The 17,986-nt window shown below is 40.8% G+C and overlaps 1 protein-coding gene across 1 annotated transcript; it reads left to right on the top strand.

The window, feature by feature from the left end:
* The first annotated feature begins 8,958 nt into the window (after positions 1–8,958).
* LOC148028272 (protein trichome birefringence-like 6) lies at positions 8,959–13,710 on the top strand. Its single transcript, XM_087690067.1, has 6 exons — positions 8,959–8,976; positions 9,075–9,772; positions 9,856–10,048; positions 10,146–10,342; positions 10,472–10,630; positions 10,772–13,710. The coding sequence occupies exons 1-6, from the start codon at positions 8,968–8,970 to the stop codon at positions 11,070–11,072; spliced, it is 1,557 nt and encodes a 518-aa protein (XP_087546193.1). The 5' UTR covers positions 8,959–8,967; the 3' UTR covers positions 11,073–13,710.
* The last annotated feature ends 4,276 nt before the right edge of the window (positions 13,711–17,986 follow it).

Genomic DNA, 17,986 nt, shown 5'->3' with positions numbered 1-17,986 from the left:
CAAAGAATCGTCATGTGCAGAATCCCCAACAAACCAACACTTGTGCTGGCCATCAATGCAATCCCCAACAAAGAACAGCCCTACCACCAACTCCAACAACCGTTCCACTAGCCACCTTGGCCACCAGTGTGTCCCCAAGGACCTTATTCCACACCACCATCAACACTCCTCCACGGAAACCACAAGCGTCCTTGCCACCCACGTCTTCGGTGCATGCTAAAGCCTGCTACCTACGACGGTGAGTGCCATGGGACTGGCACTCGTCTAAGAGGGAGGTAATGTTAACCGATAGACGAAGAAGGTGAAAAATCTTGAAAAGCTAAAGCAAAAGACAAAAGCCAAGGCAAAGTGAAACAAAAGACACAGGCGCACAAGGAAAATCACAAGTCAATACTTTTGTAAAAAAGCGCAAGCGTCTCATGATTTAATTTAAGGAGCGCCGGGCTCTCACCCATGCAATTTGTAAAGGTAGATGGGCGGTAGGAAGGAAGCTAGGAAGATAGGAGGACAATGGAAAAGGGCCTAGGCCACGGCCGGCCATGTAAAAAAAAGGGGATAAGGGGATGACTGCCCAAAAGGGATTTAGGGTTTTGTATATAAAGTTGAAAAGTGAATGAGAAGCTCATTCTTGTGTGTGGCCAAAAGTGGCTCTCCTCTTCTTCTTCTTCTTCTTCTTCTTCTTGCTTGCTTGAGCTTGTGCTTGAGAGAGGGAGTGTGAGAGTGTGAGGGAGTGAGTGTGTGAGGGTGAGGGACCGGGGAGGAGAAGCTCTCCATTTTCTCCTCTCTTCTTCTCTTCTCTTGTCTTGCTCGCGATGATGGAGCTTGGAGAGTGGAGCTTGAGGATGGAGCTTGCTTGAAGCTTGCACTTGAATCGTGGAGCTACCGGAGTGCACGGGAGGTAACTCGATTGGCATGGAGGTAAGCTCACTACACCCGTAGATATGGATGGTGTGTCGGCTATGTGAGAGGTAGCCATTAATGCTCGGCTTGGAATGCTTGAAACAATAAGTGGTCCGTGGGTCTTGGCGATTGAGCGAAAGCTCCCACAATCATGTATATAACATAGGCTTACTTTTGTTATTTTATTCTAGTCCATATGTCAGTCATCTTTCATTCATTTTTCCATTTAAAAAGGTGTAAAAAATATAGTAGTACTATCCATCCTTTTTCAGTTTTTATACGTTTGTTTTTTAGGGCAAAAATCTTTGGGATGGGATGGATTGTAAGAGGCTGGGAAGAATAAGGATTTAGTGTGTGAATAATATTGATGATATGCCATGTCACACTCACATTGGTATAAAAGGAGAGGACATGTAAATTTCCTATCTTTTGACACAATAATACATTACTGTCCTTCTTCACTCACCTTGCTCATAGCTTCAATGGCTTCTTTCTCTTTCCTATCTTTCTCTCTCCTATTCTAGTATTTCTCTCTCCTCGTCACTCTATTTCTCTCTCTTCTACACTCTTTCTTCTCTCTTTTGTAGTCTTTTCTCTCTCTCTAGTCCACTTCTTGTTATAGATTATTGATTTTCATATGCTTATGATAGAAGAAGTGTGAAAATGCAAGACATAGCATTAATTTTCATATTCATCTTCTTCTTGTTGATTATTTCCACTTGCTTTCTCTCCATGCCATTAAGTTTTACTTGTTTCTCATTCCAAGTAAACTCCATGAACATGTGATTTAGATCCAAATAAAAATTTCCAAGCTATTCAAGCCAATCACAACCAATGATGATGTCAATAGAACCCATATCTAGGACAATCACATCCATCATAATAGTGTAAGACTTTGATAATTCAATAGGAGTCTACCCGTATATCTCTTTGCTAAACTCTTGAGCACCATTAGCTACTTATACCTTCAATGGGGCGTCTATTTCTTGAGGTAGTAACTTCAGCTCATACAATGATTTGGCATTGAACAAATTTTGTGTGTTGCCTGTATCAATGAGAATATGAGCAACCTTTGAATTTACAGTACCCTTGAGTCGAAGTGTATTTTCACCTTTACAACCCATCCATGCATCTTGAGATATGGAATATAACATGGGATGATAAGAAACAATAGAAGAATCATCAATCTCTAAGCCACCAAGATCAAATGGACCTCCTGGATCATAAGGGAAACTATTAGCTGGCTCTAATTCCTCATGTGTGTCTTGATTATCATGTTCATGCATCTCATCACAAGTAGGAACTGCCTCCACTTGCAAAAGATTTCCTTTTTGTGTCTCTTCTTTATCAGAATCTTCAATATTCAACATATTAGACTTTGCCACATATCCTTTGCACTTCTGATTGTGCTTAGGAGACCATTTCTCCCCACATTTATAACATAGACCCTTGGATTTGTCATTGGGAAGTGCCTTGTTGCTATTGTTATTGGGATATTGCTTAGTTGCACCTTCATCCCTTTTGGATCACCATTATATTTGAAATTATTGCCCTATTTTGAAGCATATGTTGCAGGGTAGGTTGGAACCTTGCTAAAATTATTTTGAAATATGTTTTCAGCTATAAATCCTTCTCTTTGTTGGCTTTGAACTACTGTCCAAATCTCATAGGCTGATTTGATTGATAATTCATTCATGTTTTGAAATGAAGTCAAATCTCTTCTATATTTATGACTGTACCTCTCAACATATTGAATGGCCACATGGACATTTGTAGGCTTGGCCGCCCCAACTTCAGTTGAAAGGTTTGGATCAAGACAAAAAATATATTTGTTTAATTTGGCTAAATTGAAAATGCCTTCCATATACATGGAAAGGTTTAAGAACTAGTTGAAATACTCTCTCATGGTAGAACCCCTTTGCCTAAGATCATACCATTTCTTTTCAAGCCTTTCCTTCTCCATTGGTGACATGAACACTTGAGTCATGGCTGGTTTGAAGTCTTTCCAAGAGTGAAAAATCTCCCCAATCTTACTCATGTATCTCCACCACGTATGCACATATCCCTCTAGGTGTAGGGCTGCATAATAAATCTTTGCTTGATCATTGCATGGGTAGAGAGTGAAATACATTTTCAAATTGTTGATCCATTCTTCAAGTTCGGTTGGTGAAGGGTTATCTCCTTTGAAATTGGATATATTGATCTTGTCCTTATATTCCTTGTCATAATGATAGTGCTTCCCATTATGGTTGGTATAACCAAAAGACTGTTGTTTATTAAAATAATCACTCATTGCTTGTTGTCCATGATTAGGGGTAGACGAGTGCTGCCCATTTTGATTATTTTTGAAAGATTGACGAGACCAAACAATGAGATCCCATGTGATTGTTGGTTATGAGTGGATATCCCATATGGCAACCTATCATCATGATCTTTAGCATGCTGGAAACTGTCTCCATTCCTTGCTTTATTGTGTGCATATTGCCCTTGATCATCTCTTACATTATGAACTTGAGTAGGTTGAGAACCGAACTCTTTATAGAAGGGATGACATCCATGTACAAACTCTTTTCTGTCATCATGCACGGAATAATCTTGCTGTCCTTTATCTCTTGAAATATTGAAGTTGGCGAATGCCATGTAACAGGGAGAACAATACATCCATACTTCTATTTCACTGTTAGAGGTGATTTCAGAAGTTAATTCAGGTTTAGGCAGGAGGTACTCTCCCATGGACAAAACTTTGCTTCCTTCAGTAGTTGGCTTACAGTGCCCACTATTAGGGACCATGCCTTTGTTTTCTTAGGAAAGATATGTTTGATAGCCTCTTCGTCTCCTGATGTACCATCTGTTACTTCATTAGAGGAGTTTGTTATGACTTCGATGGACGTAGATCCATTACCTTTTTGCGATCCATACAACTTCAACACCACTTTATTGGGTCCTTTGTCGAGTGTTAGGGTACTAGTCTGTCCTTGCTCTTGCTTCAAAAAGCCAAGGTCTTTCCAATAGCAGAGGGTAGGAGGTCCCGTAGGAATTTGGTTTGACCACCAAATATGTTAGCCAATAGTCTCTTCCTGCAAGGGTTGTTTTTACGTATGGGAGAATGCCCAACAAAAGCCTAGATCTTTCATTGTCATTATGTTTGTTGATGAGCCTCCATCAATCAATGCATCTACAATAAAGCGCCCTTCAATCCATATGCCAATATCTAGGGTTCTAGGATCCAGGAAGGTGTAGGTTCTGAGGCTCTCTGTTGGACTTTGTTATTGTTGGAGGAGCAATCCTTAGGCTATGTGTTCTTGTCAAGATGCTTTTGAATCTTTTTTAGAAACTGGGAGACAACATCAGCAACTGTCGGAAGGTTAGGTTTGGTTTAAAGATGTCTAGCTCTTTGACCAAATCATACTCTTTGATAGGATCCACAGGTTTTTCCAATCGATTCGGAAATGGTACCATGCCCACTTTTATCTTCCCTTTTTCTTCTAGGAGTGGCAATGTTTGCACTTCTTCATGAGGAGGTACTTCTGTATCCTCTATTTCTTGGGACTTTGGTCTTGTCTCTGCAACTGTCTTTGTAGCTCTTTGTGGCTCTGTACTACATTATTTTGCTTTTCCCGAAAAAGGTTGAACTTCACAGTCTTGGCAGAATGAACGTTCCCTTTTGGAACTACGGATTCTCCTTTCTTTGCACATGTTATGGCGGCCACTTCCAATTCTACCAAATTGGAAGCAGGTTCTTGGGTCTTCTGTTGGCTATCAACAATAGATTTCACAGGGGCTAGACTTGGACAATCTTTTGTAGTATGGCCTTCTCCTTTGCATCGACTGCATAAGGGCTTGTAGTCCACATATCTTCTAGGGTTTGGACAATTCGGTGAGATATGACCCTTTTCTCCACATCTGTAACACTCCACCTCTGATCTCTGACCACCACCAGACTATTATCCTCTATAACTTTGAAAGGAAAATCTCATTGGACCAAAATTAGGACCAAACTCCATAGGCTTTGGTCCAATGTCCTGCATTGTCATTTTGAATTCCAATAAGTTGAATCTTACGTCTTCATCTTTCTTTCTTCTTTTGTGCATCTCTTTTAGAGAGCAAATATCCTTTGTATGGTTCTTCCTCAAATAGTATGAACGAGAAAGCTCCAGAATCGTTGGTTTTTTAGGTACATTCAGTGGCTAAATGTCCTACTTTGATGGCACTTTCCGCACCATGTATTAGAACACATCACATCTCTCCCACTTCCTGCAGGAGTGGATATATTGGTGGTATTCACATTTAGCATTTGTAGCTGCTCTATAATCACATCCATAAGCTCTTTCTTAATACTTACCACTGAATTGGACATATAGTCCTTCAAATTTTCACCTCCTGAAGTACTTGTAGTAGGGTTTTGGGAAGCTTCTATAATTTCTGCATACACAGGTTGGGTTGATCTAGGAGGTCCTCTATTCTGGTTCTGATTCAAAGCTCCTTAATGATACTAATGCATGTCTCTTGCGTGGTGACTGTTTGCTACTACAACAATACATTGTTAATGTTTATTATAGCATTGAGCAATGTAGATTAGCTTAGCAATGTAATAATCAAGCAACTTTGCAAATTGAATTATAAAGAGGATTGGCATATATGATCGATACAATGGATGCAACTAAGAATCATGCTAGTGGGATTGTTGTAGACAAAAGAATAGTATTGCCATCTTTCTTTACAGGTGGACCAGGGTTCATGCACTAACTATATCCAAGATGCTACGTGCTAGATATGCTCAATGCCCCACCCTCATAATGTGCCACCAATGATCCATGGTGCTCAAAGTTGTAAGGCCCCCATTATGAGAAGAAGCCAAATGTGAGCCTGGATATTGGTTGAGTCCTGAATATAGATGAGGTCTATGTGACCGGATGGCAAAAAGGTGACCATTGTGGATCTAATCTTTGGGTTGGATGAGTAGTTAAGCTTGTAGCAACTCGAGGCACATTGCATCGAGTTGCGGGGTAAGGGAGTTAAAAGGAGCCCCTATTTGGGGTTTAGGGGCCACGGAAGCGACGTTGGCGGGGGTTTGGGGGCAGCGGCCCTGGCTTGATGGTAAAGGGAATATTCTCTGGCCGACTAGTGGAGGCTCATATAGTAGGTCGGTCAGGCCAACCTAACCACCTTTGCGGGCTATAAAAGCTAAACCCCTTCATAGTCATCGATGACCTATCTTTCACTTAATCAGAGTTGTTCCAGCTAGCCTTAAGCTCTTCACCCATTTTCTGTCTAGATCACCATCTAAGCTTCACAGTGGAAGCGTATGGGTGGACAGAGCCATCTTTGTATTAGTTGTTTGGAGCTTTAAAAAATTTCTAGTTCTCCTCTTATCTGTTGAGTACTCTCTATCTCTATCTCTTCCTCAGATTCTTTTCACTTCGCCGTGTAATTTTTACACTATGGCCATTTTACAGAATGGAAGAAGAGAAAACTTCCTTTGTTTCTTTGAAAGCTATGCTAAACAATAGATAAAGAAATGCTTTCTTAGCTATAATGGATGTTGTTAATAATGGTCTAGGTGAAATATTCTTTTAAATGGTCTAGGTGGTTTAGAGAAAACATTGCTCTATAAATGCTTACTATAGCAAAGTTATGTAGTTAGGCTCGCATTTCCTTAGCCACAACATCTTCTAGTATTTTTCGAATTGCTTCTAGCAAATGGTCATATAATCCACTTCAAATTTAAAATACACTTGCAATGTTGGATAACCATTCTACTTGCTATATGCTTGTTTAGAGTAATATTGCAAAATTATTGAAAGAAACTAGCTTTATTTTGTGAGATGAAGCTCCATGATGCATTGATATACTTTTGAAGCACTCAACATGACTTTGAAGGACATAATGCACAATGATAAGCCACTTAGCTATAAGGTTATTTTGCTTGGTGGAGATTTTAGGCAAAACTTACATATTATACCAAAGGGTAGCTGTGAGGACATTGTGGGTGCAACTCTTTATTATTTCAATTTGTGGTAGTATATCAAGGTTTTGAAACGAACACAAGATATGTGGGTGATAGTGGATGGGCATCATTTTATCAGATGGTTACAAGATATTGATGATGGAAAATATGTGTCACATAACTATGGTATGCTACAAATTCTAGCTAGAATGGTGTTGAATGGGGGGGTCAATGCAGGACTTGGGTAAATATATCTATCAATATATGCATAGTCTAAATGATCACAAGTCCTTAAGTGAGCATACCATTCTTGCATCTTGTGAGGTGAAAATGTTGAATAATCATGTATTGAAGTTGATGCCAGGAGAGGTAAGATAATATTATATTGTTGATTTTATCGTAGAGACTGATGAGAACTCCTTCCTATACTTTGTGTAATATCTTAGTTCTCTTGACCTTGGCGGAGGTATTCCTCCTCACCTCTTCCTATTAAAGATAAATGCTCCAAAAATGTTACTTAGAAATTTGAATCCTACTAAAGATTTATGCAATGGCACTAGACTTATATACAAGGCATTTAATAGAAAGGTCATTGAGGTTGAGGAACCAATGTTGGGGACAAAGTGTTAAATCATCACATGAATTGAAATCTTGATTAATGAGAAAGAGAATATGGTAAATACCACCATCAACATTGTATATAAGGAAGTTCTACAAAAGCCTCTCATTTTCTAAGTCAATAGTTTTGTGCAAGTGTGGTGTCTTTTGTTGCCTACTTCAAGACTTTAGTACTTATCTTCTTAAGTACTTGTTTATATATAATATCAATTTGTGCTTCATCGAACTTAGTTTTGTTTTTCAAAGTTATTTATTATTAGTCTAGGTGAAAAATTTAGTTCATGGTAATATTTTAAAAATGAATTGCTTATTGTGTTTCTTTTTAGCTTTTTCTTTCGATGACTATTGTTGCTTTTGAGTATTACCATGCTTTGGAAGATAAAAAATGTTGCATTCATTATCTCTGAATGATATCATTTGGAGAAGCCTAGCATGGGTAATAGAGAGCCTGCTCAATGATCACATTATTGATATGGGCACTCCTTTGTTTATAGAGATTTGCTACTATAGCTATGTTCAATGCTATCACCTATTGCCATTTGATTGTGAGCTGGCACAGAAACCATTTCCCCCATGATGGAGTAAGTGAGAGTTTTAGGACCCATCCTGCTTTGTGACTTTGCATCAATTTCACCCCAATCTACAAGTTGCTCAACAAATGTAAAGGCTTGACAAATTACCTCACTAGGTATGACTTACTCATTTTTAATTGACATTTGAATACATATGTGAGTTAACTAATGCGCGTTCTTTCTGACTCTTAGGTGAAGTAATATAGCCTAAGAGCGGATGCGAGACAACTCCACCCCTCCACGTTCTTAGTGTACTAGATTTGACAAAATTGGAAGGAAGAGGAAGCTATTCTTTATATAAATTTATGTTTATGGCATTTTCTCTTTAACTTTGGGATTTTGGACAAAGAAAGTAGAGATTATGTTTCTTTGTAGCTTTACAAACTTTTTACAAATTTGTCTTTTTCTCTATTTGAGGTGTCACAATCCTTATGCTTAGATATATGTTTTGTATTCTTCTATAGATTTATGTTTAACAATGGTCTTGGAAAATTAAATTATGCTTCTTTGTAGATACAGACTATTAATATTGGGAAAATACTAAGATTTCTTATCAAAAGATTAGTTTAGGGTATATTCAATGCATGGTTTTGTACAAAGGTAAAAAATAAATTTGATTTTTGCAACATTATCTAGATGTAGCTTAAAAAGCTAAACGTAAGTTCTCAACTGAATAATAATGGTGAAAAAAATAATACCAGTACAAAGCATCGGGAGAAACATGCATGAAATGTCTTGCCGCATGAAACATGTATTAGAAGACAAAGCGTGCTAATTGTTATTGACACCGATGTTTCAAACTTTGCAATTGGGAGAGAATCTAGAGACTTTTCACACCGAGCACCTAGTGAACATTCAAGACCACGTCAGATAGGATGCGTGCGTGCCTATTGAACTTTCACGACCACATCAAATAGAAATTTGGTGACAATGGGCTCCGTAAGATCACTTGGAATTAGAATTTTACACTGAGGATTGATTCATCGATTACTTAGGAGGAATTTCGGAAGGCTGGGTTTGATGAAATTGGAATGCAGGTACCTGCGGCAGCCCAGCCGATGACGGTCGAGAAGGGTTTCCTCCTCAAACGTTGGAGATTGTGCGGCCTCTGCCTGCTCCTTTCCTGTTTGCCGCCTGCCCTCCTTCTCCTCGCTTTTTCCTCCTCCTCCTCCTCTTCGTCTTCTTCTTTGGATCAACGTGAACACCAGTTGAGCCTCCCCTGGGTGTACCGCATCTTTGCTTCGTCTTCTTTATCTTCTCCACCACTGTTTTCTTCGTCTGTGGCGTGGCATCCGTCAGCGGCTCACGTGGCGCCAAGCGACGTGACGGCATATCCTCCTGCTCCCGCGGCTGTGCCTCCTCCTGCTCCTGCTGTTGTTAGTCCTGCTGGTGCAGAAGATCTGGATGCTGGTATAGGCCTCCTGCAGACCAACGGGTCCAGCGCACCAATAGCACATTACGAGTTTTCTCCGCTCCACAGTACTCCCTCTTCGCCTCCAACATACACTGCCCATCACCTCCCTCCTCTTCCCACACATGAGGCCGCACCGCTGCTGCGCCCTCAGCTTCGATGTGATATCTCTCAGGGCAAATGGGTCCAGGATAACTCTTACCCTCTGTATCGACCTGCGTCTTGCCCTTATGTCGACGAGGCCTTCGACTGTCAACCAAATGGAAGGCCAGATTCTGAATACCTCAAATGGAGGTGGCAGCCCAAGGACTGCGATATGCCGAGGTTTAAAGCACAATGTATATTCGTGTCTCTGTCTGTCTGTACCTTTCGCATGTCTGTCTCACGCTTGACGGGTGATTCGTCAGGTTCAACTCCACTAGGTTTATGGAGGTTCTGAGAGGGAAACGCCTGGTTTTTGCCGGTGATTCGCTGATGCGCAACCAGTGGGAGTCAATGCTATGTCTCCTACGTGAGCCTCTCCTCAATAAAAGTCGAATGTTTGAGACTCGTGGGCAGCGGATCACGAAGGGCAAGGGCGATTATTCATTCAAAATACTGGCATGAGCTCTCTCTCTCTCTCTCGCGTGCTCACACATTCTCTCTTTCTCTCTCTCTCTCTCTCTCTCTCTCTGACTGATTCGATTGCCAAAAGCAGGACTTCGACTTGAAAGTGGAGTTCTATCGATCGCACTTCCTGGTAGCGGAAGGTAAGCAGCCCAAGCCTGGTCGCGGAAAATCAAGGCTTACTTTAAGGCTGGATACCATCGATAGGACTGCTAAAAGATGGAGGCAGGCCAACATTCTTGTTTTTACCACTGGCCATTGGTGGACTCATGGCAAAACCGCTAGAGGGTACGAAGTGTTTTAACTTAATCTCATGCAATCTTCAAACTTGACTATAGCTTTAGATTTTGTTAGAGACGTGTCATTGTTTTCCTTTGCCTCGATGATAAGTTTCAATTGTTGAGTTTTTGGTGAAAGGAAAGACTATTTCCAGGAGGGTAATACAGTGCACCCTAGCCTTCCAGTCTTGGAGGCCTTCAAGAGGGCATTGACTACATGGGCTGCCTGGGTTGATAAGAATGTGAATCCAAGCCTCACCAAAGTTTTCTTCTGTGGCTACTCCCCGGCACATTTCAAGTGAGGACCTGCTCTGTCATTTAACTTTCTGTTGGCAGGATAATGATGATGTTATTAGATGTCCCTTTTGTGCTACAGCTTGTGAGAATTTACCCTGCAACTACATGCTACTTGTCTTTGGTTCTGTGCTTTGCTTTGCAGTGGAGGCCAATGGAATTCGGGTGGCCAATGCCATAAAGAAGTACGACCTATTAGCAATGAATCCCATATCCCAACTTATCCTGACAAAATGGTGGTAGCAGAGGATGTGATACGCCAAATGCAGACACCTGTCAAGATTTTGAATATAACTAGATTCTCAGAATATCGAAAAGATGCTCATCCTTCAATTTATGGGCATATAGAAACCAACACTCGTCAGGATTGCAGTCATTGGTGCTTACCAGGGCTTCCAGACATATGGAATGAAGTCCTATATTCAATGCTGGTGATGGATCAGTAGACAACACCACTGCACACAAACATGGTTTTTTACCTGATGTCTTTTGGGTAGACATTTGATGAGATTCATACCACCCTTTGCTTGAACTCATCAAGTTTCTTTTTTTGAGGTGCATGCCCAAGGCTACATTTCACACTCCACTTAGTTGAAAACTGAGTGGTAGCTGGAGCAAAGGGCTTCAGGTTTGGGCAACATCAAACATATATGGCACAAAGATGTCAATTCTCTGGCCATTTCTCCAGCACTCATTGGTTGTTTCCCATGAGAAGGTTTACAAAACTGAATTACACTATACACTATGCTTGCAGAGCATAGAAGTGATTATGGAGTCAGGAATAAAACTGCAAAATGATTGCTGGATCTGCAGTGTTTTTGCAAAAATCAAAGCTGTTATTCACAATTGGAATGTTCCTTGGTAGTGAACAATTTATATGCGAAGTGACTCAAAACTTTGTATCAGGGGATACCATTTATGTAGGGATTAGGAGGCTCTTTAGCCTTACTCTCCTCCTTTAGAGTAAGTGAATGCAGAAGGATGCTGCCAGATCCTCAGTAAAAATGAAGCTGTAATTCACAATTTGACAACAATTTAATGTGATGAGAGACCCAAAACTCTCTATCAGTTGAGACTTAATGCACTGGCTTAGAAGGCTCTATAGCCTTCTCCCATGGCTTTAAATTAACCTTGAGGTTTAGTTTTATGTGTTGACTTGCTAATGTATGTTATGGGAGTGGTGGCTTCACATCTCTATGCTTGTGTAAATCAGAATTATATGAAGCAAACATTGCAAACACTGAGCTGGGAAATGTTTGATGTGCAGTTCATGCAGAATCTTGCCCATAGAGTGTATGCTCTTATTTAACAGTTTAGCCAGACTAATAATTAAAGAGAGGGTTGACAAAAATGCTTTGTTAAAGTGGACACATGAACATATCAGATCATGAAAAATGCTTTTGATGATGTCTCTGTTTACTTTGATGTCTGCTAGAGAAGCTGAGTGCATGCCAAAACCTGGTGGATTTTCTTGGTTATTTCTCTCATGCTCAACAAACTATGGAACCTATGGAGACAATGATTTGCAGGATATTGCTGTTCTTGAACTGTATTCTGAGTGGCTTCGTTACAGTTTCAACCATGCTCTCGAATCGTTTGCAGGGCAAAAGCGTGAGTTGTGCTCTGTATCCTGCAGAAAACTTGATGTTATGCATGCAGAGTGTGAAACTAGCACAATGGTAGTGCATGCTCTGAAATCCACTACACCTCATACTCTACTGCATGCTCTCAGAAATACTCTAATACATACGATGTTCTATTTACTTTGATATTGGTTACAGAGGTGGAACGTTTTGCAATCGGCTGTGCATCATCCATGAGTATATGCTTTCAGAAATACTGTAATGTAGTTATGTTTACTTCAATGTCTACAGCAGAGGTGGAGCGCATGATGAATCTGGTGGATTCATGGGCATGGATCTCTTGCTCAACAAGGTAGGGGAAACCCATAGAGACATTGATTTGCAGGATGTTGCTGTTTTCAGACTGCGGATCACTGAATGTTTAGAATTTTCCCTTTTCTTGCTCTTCTCGCTGACATTCATTGCGAGTGAGCTGCATGACATAATTATCCATGCTCTCAAGTCATTTGCAGGCTGTCAGTGTGGGGTATTGTTCTTTGTCCCACAAAGTTTTGATGTTATGCATGGCACAACAAAGGGCAGTGCAGGCCCTGGAACCCACTTGTTCTCAAAAATACTTCAGTGTGTTCGGTGATGTTCTGTTTACTGCAGAGGTTCAGCATATGCTGAAACCTGGTGGACGCATGGGCACATCTAACAAGATTAGGAAAACATAGTGTGACAATAATGTACAGAATGTTCTGCTGTTCTTAAGGTGCAAATCTCTGAATGTCTGGACAAACCATCCTCTTGGTCATTCAGACAGGTTGCTGAATGTCTGTGACCTTCTTGCTGTCATTCACCATGAGTGAGCTTTATTACAGAATCAAGTATGCTCTTGAGTCGTTCACAGGGTGCAAGTGCAGAGGTCCTACTCTTTGTCCTGTGCCACAGGGCATGCATGGCCTGAGGCGCAGTGTACCTTATTTAGCGCCATGCACCTGTGTCATGCTTCACCCTTGAATCATTTGATGCAACTGCCCCTGTTCCATGCATCTCATTGGTGAGCTCAATGATGACAACAATGTCATGCTTCTGGGCATGCAGGCCCTGCTTTTCATCCTAGGCATGGCTACTTTATTATTTCGTGCACTTGTCATGCCTAATCCTTCAGCGCAGCTGCTCCTGTTGCATGTGTGCTGTTCTTGAGCTTGGTGATGACTTGCCCATGCATGTGGGAAAAACGTTTTTCGGTGTTTGCGAGAGAGAGAGAGAGAGAGAGCATTCTGAAGGTGGAGAATTAGTGGAGTTTGTTGCAAGCATTAGTAGTTAGGGGGGCATTTGTAGCCAGGGTGTACAATTGAAGGTCTATCCCAGACCAAAACAAGGGGTAAATTGGTTTGAAGACATTTTGGTCATTCTTGATAGAAAGAGAATTGAAGAGTGAAGAGGATTCAAGAAATCTTGGTGTATTTCATCCAAATTGCAATAAAAGATAAAGAAATACTATGAGGGGTGTCAATTTTAGGGCCAATTGGTTGTCCATTGTTTAAGATTACGTGGTGAATTATGCATTTTAGTTCTATGTAATTAATTACTTATAATTGTTGATAAATCAAGTCATTATCATGCTCTTTAAAAAGAAAGGTTGGTTTCATTGTCGAAAACCACCAATTCCTTGGAATTGGTGCATTAGAGGCACTTGATTGAAAGTTAAAAGCTTTGCTTTAATATTAAAATTGTGTTCAGTTGAGTATTCATAGTAAGAATGTCTTTTTATAGTGAGATTGGATTGATGTATTTGATTTTGAAAATGTATATAATGAAGGGGAAAATGCAATATCTAATATTGGAATATGCTTATAGTATGGATAGTGCACAGAAAATGGCGTTGTTGACCAAGAATCAAATCCTTGTAAACCTTAGGATTCTAATGACTAGCAAGAGGGGAATAATATGATGATCAATTCAAGGACCATGAAGCGGGAGCTCATGCTTGATTGTCAAGATCCACAGATTGTTTATTGTTTCAAGCGTTTCAAGTGAGCGACTAATGGCTATCTCTCACTTAGTCATACAATCGATTCTACGAGTGTAGTGAGTTTACCTTGATATGTGATTGAGTATCTTTCTCTCTCAAGTACGTTGATAGCTCCACGATTCGAGATGCGAGCTCAAGCAAGCTCAATCCTCTACCTTTAAACTCCATCCTTCATAGCCTTGTGCCTTAGACAAAAGAAGAGAAGAGAAGAGAAGAAGAGAGGAGAAAATGGAGAGGTTTTCTTTCATGTTCCCTTACCCTCACACTCACTTTCTCACACTCTCATACTTCCTCTCTTAAACACAAGAACAAGCACAAGCGAGGAGAAGAGAAGAAGAGGGTCACTTTAGCTATACACCAAGAATGAGCTTTTACATTCACTTTTGGTTTTTATACATATCATTCTCTCTTTGGGTACCCATCTTTTTTTACATGATTGGGTATCTTGTCAAGGTTCACTTTTTCTATTCCCTTCTATTTACATTATCCCTTCACATATGCCGATCGGTCTACTCTTTACAATTCGTATAGAAGGGAGCTTAGTACTCTTTTACAAAATTTGGGGGTGCCTTTGTTTTTTTAAAATGCACATTTTCCCTTTGCTTTCTTTGAGGTTGCGTTTGTTTCTTTTTGCGTTTTCTTTTCTTGTTTCCTCCATTGAGTTTACTTTTTTGAATTTTCTTGGATTTATTTTTGCTTTTTTTTTTTTCCCCTTGTATTGCACTACGGTTAACATTATCTCCCTCCTAGTCGAGTGTCAATCCCATGGCTCTTGTGGGTCTTTGTTGGTGAAGGGCTCGGTGATTGAAGTTGTCATATGGTTGATGAGGGGACTCTTGTAGGGATTTGATATGCAAGAGAAGCATGTCAGAACAGTCGAGGCTTTGGAGATCGAGGGTATATTGAGTGGTTGATGGTTGGTTGGTGGTTGGATACATTCGTATTTACGTGAAGAAAAGTGTACTGCCTAGGGGATGTGTCTACCTTACCGTGTGGTGCATTGTGTTTGTGATAGTGGAATTGAGAGTTGGGTTTGCAAGCAAGCCTAGGGTATTGTTCTACACTTGAGGACTCAGTTCGTGTACAAGGAACATATGGTGGATATAGCTGATGGAGACATTGAGTGTGAACTCCTTAGGTATGTCTTGCTTGATGTGCCCTAAGCATGAAGTGGGAAACAAAAGGGGCTAGGGGGTTAGACACGGTGTCAGTCAACTGAGGCCACCAGACATATCTAACTTGAGGACCCTTAGGTGCAGTGATTGTGACACTTGGCAAAAATGAGATGTATTGTTTTTTCGCTTTTTATTTTATTTTCTATTGTTTTTTTTTCTTTTGTCTTTTTTGTCTTTTTTTTATTGCTTTGAAAAAAAGCATGCGGAGAGCTAGTCCTCATGATCATGGTCATGGGAGGAGGTTGGGGGCTTAAGGGACTTGCCAAGAAAGTACTTGCCCTACATGTATCATTTCAAGTCAATACATACATTGAGAAGGGTAGTGGACAAGGATGGGTGGTTGCATCTAGTGAACAGTGGTCATTCATGTTCTCTAAGAGGGCCATGCAAAAGGATGGAAGAAGGGGGGCTTGTATCATTAATCTAGCCATGGTGCAACTATCTATGTCAGTATTTAGATTAAAAAATAGGGACGAGAGGTGGTATTCTTGTGGTGTAGGGTCATATTTAAGTAGTATTCTAAGCAGCCTAAGATAGTTATACAGGTTGTGATGAAGGTGGGATCTAGATAAGAAGAAAACTCATTAAGAAAATGGGCAATCGAGGTCCATAAGTCATCCTCGAAAAAGGTAATGGCTTCATCTAGCTTAGTGGCATTTACATTGTATGTTTTAGGAAAATCCATGGATGTCAGGGTTAAAGTCCACTCCTACCCTTCTCAGATATGGCTTGTATGTTGGGTTGTTTCTCTCGAAGGAGAGTAGGGGGTTACAAAATGACATCTAGGCGTCCATGTTCTGGTCCCAGTTTCTTCTCCTCCATTTCGACTGGGACTCATATCCCTTCATAGTCATGGGCACCTTCATAACTTTATTTTCCCGTAGTCATCATGTGCTCTCGTCCCTCACAGTGTTGGATTCTTCTCTCTCTCTTGGTTCCACCTGTCTCCTAGTCGTTTACTCATGCTGATCACCTCCTTCACCACTTTGGTTGATAGCACTCAGCTCATTTTAGGGGGAAATTAGAAAGTAAAGTCGAAAGGTTGGTGGTTATTCTCTTTCTACTCTCACATTGCAAGCTCTGCATTCCAATTCATTGGTAAATAATCTTCTCTTTGTGGAATGTGCACTTCTGGGGCTACTATTGGTTGAGCTCTCAACCTTCTTCGTGCTTGCTTCAACATCCTCATTCTCTTCTTCTTGACCTCCACTTTTTTTTTAGCAGTTGTGTCCACGGCTTGCTGTTGTGCTTCTAGTTGTGGAGACGGAGGTTGTGGTTGCTCCTTGTATTATTACCCCATCTCGAAATCTAGACCTGCTTCTGGAAGTGGTACCTATTGCTCTCTTGCTCTCATGGGCTCTTATGGTCGTTGTCCCTCCTTAAAGCCTAATAGCTCCACATCTTGGACTATCAGCCCTATCCTTAACAAATACTCTCATTGCTCCTATTGGCTTAGACTGGTTCCCGCTCCTTGTGGTTGGACACATAGTCCATGCCTTATGGCTCTGTGGGTGATCTCCAACTTCCTCTTCGGAGTTTCAACGACCTCCTCCTCTTTTGACAGTGTGACGTCCAAGATGGTATTGAGAAAGACGAATTGTTGGGTTTCCAATCTCGCATTCATAGCCTTTGTTGTACTTTTCGCTAATACTATGTCACCTTCTACATGGGTTGGACGGCTTGCTAAGTGTTTTACTTTTCCTTCACTCTGGGTCACCCACGCTTCGGCCTTCTGTTTCATCTCCTCTAGGCTCTCACTCTGCCTTTGGGCTAAGGTCGCTATCATTGGCTCTTGGTCTCTCCACTTTTGGGTCACTTTTTCCTTCTCCAAGTACTTGATTTCTCTTTCCAGCCTTCCTTGCTCCTCTATCTCCATTAGTAGTCTATACCTCATTTCCTCCATCTCTCTTTGATGCTCTTCTTCTACAACCTCAGCTTTCTCTACTTCTCCTACTATGAGTTGTTCTATGGCTTCTTGAACTCTTCTCATTTGCTGTGTGAAGTCTTTGTGTTGCACGATTAGTAGCTTGTATTGTCTTTGTAAGACAATTAGCTCTTGCACTTCTTTTGCGAGCCTTTCTTGCTACATGTCTTCATCTCTTTCTTTGGCCTTGAGCTCTGCCTTCAGCTCACTTATCTCTTTTTGATAACCGGCCACTTGGTGAGTTCTCTCTAGTTGAAAGGTTGTCAATGTTTCTCTTTTAGCTTTCAATTGATCCATTACTGTTTTCTTTTCTTTCTTAGCCCTCTCTAGCTGTGAAAGGAGCTCTTTGACATACTCATTGTAGCCCATAGATGGGAGCACTGCTGTAGGGATGGACGTTGTGGATGCCTCTATTTTTTACTTCTTTGGGTCTTGTCTTGATTTGGCATCTATAGTTATCGATCTCTTTATTCCAGTTGTTGAGGCTCCTCCACTTGAATTTGGAGCTACCTCTTGCACTTTATTTACTAGGAATTGCACCCAAGCCATGAGATTACTTGCATCCGTTGTGGTTGAGGTGCCTTGGATGGGTGTGGCAGTTGGGGTAGTAGGCACAAGAACATATGGAAATGGATGTAATGGGCTTTTGCCCTTGCCT

Source organism: Lygodium microphyllum, chromosome 12, assembly GCF_053477565.2.
Source record: "Lygodium microphyllum isolate KBCC chromosome 12, Lygodium_microphyllum_v1.1.10, whole genome shotgun sequence".
NCBI classification, from domain to species: Eukaryota; Viridiplantae; Streptophyta; class Polypodiopsida; order Schizaeales; family Lygodiaceae; genus Lygodium; species Lygodium microphyllum.
The sequence above is the reverse complement of the archived record's forward strand: the minus strand, read 5'-3'. Positions and strand labels throughout refer to the sequence as shown.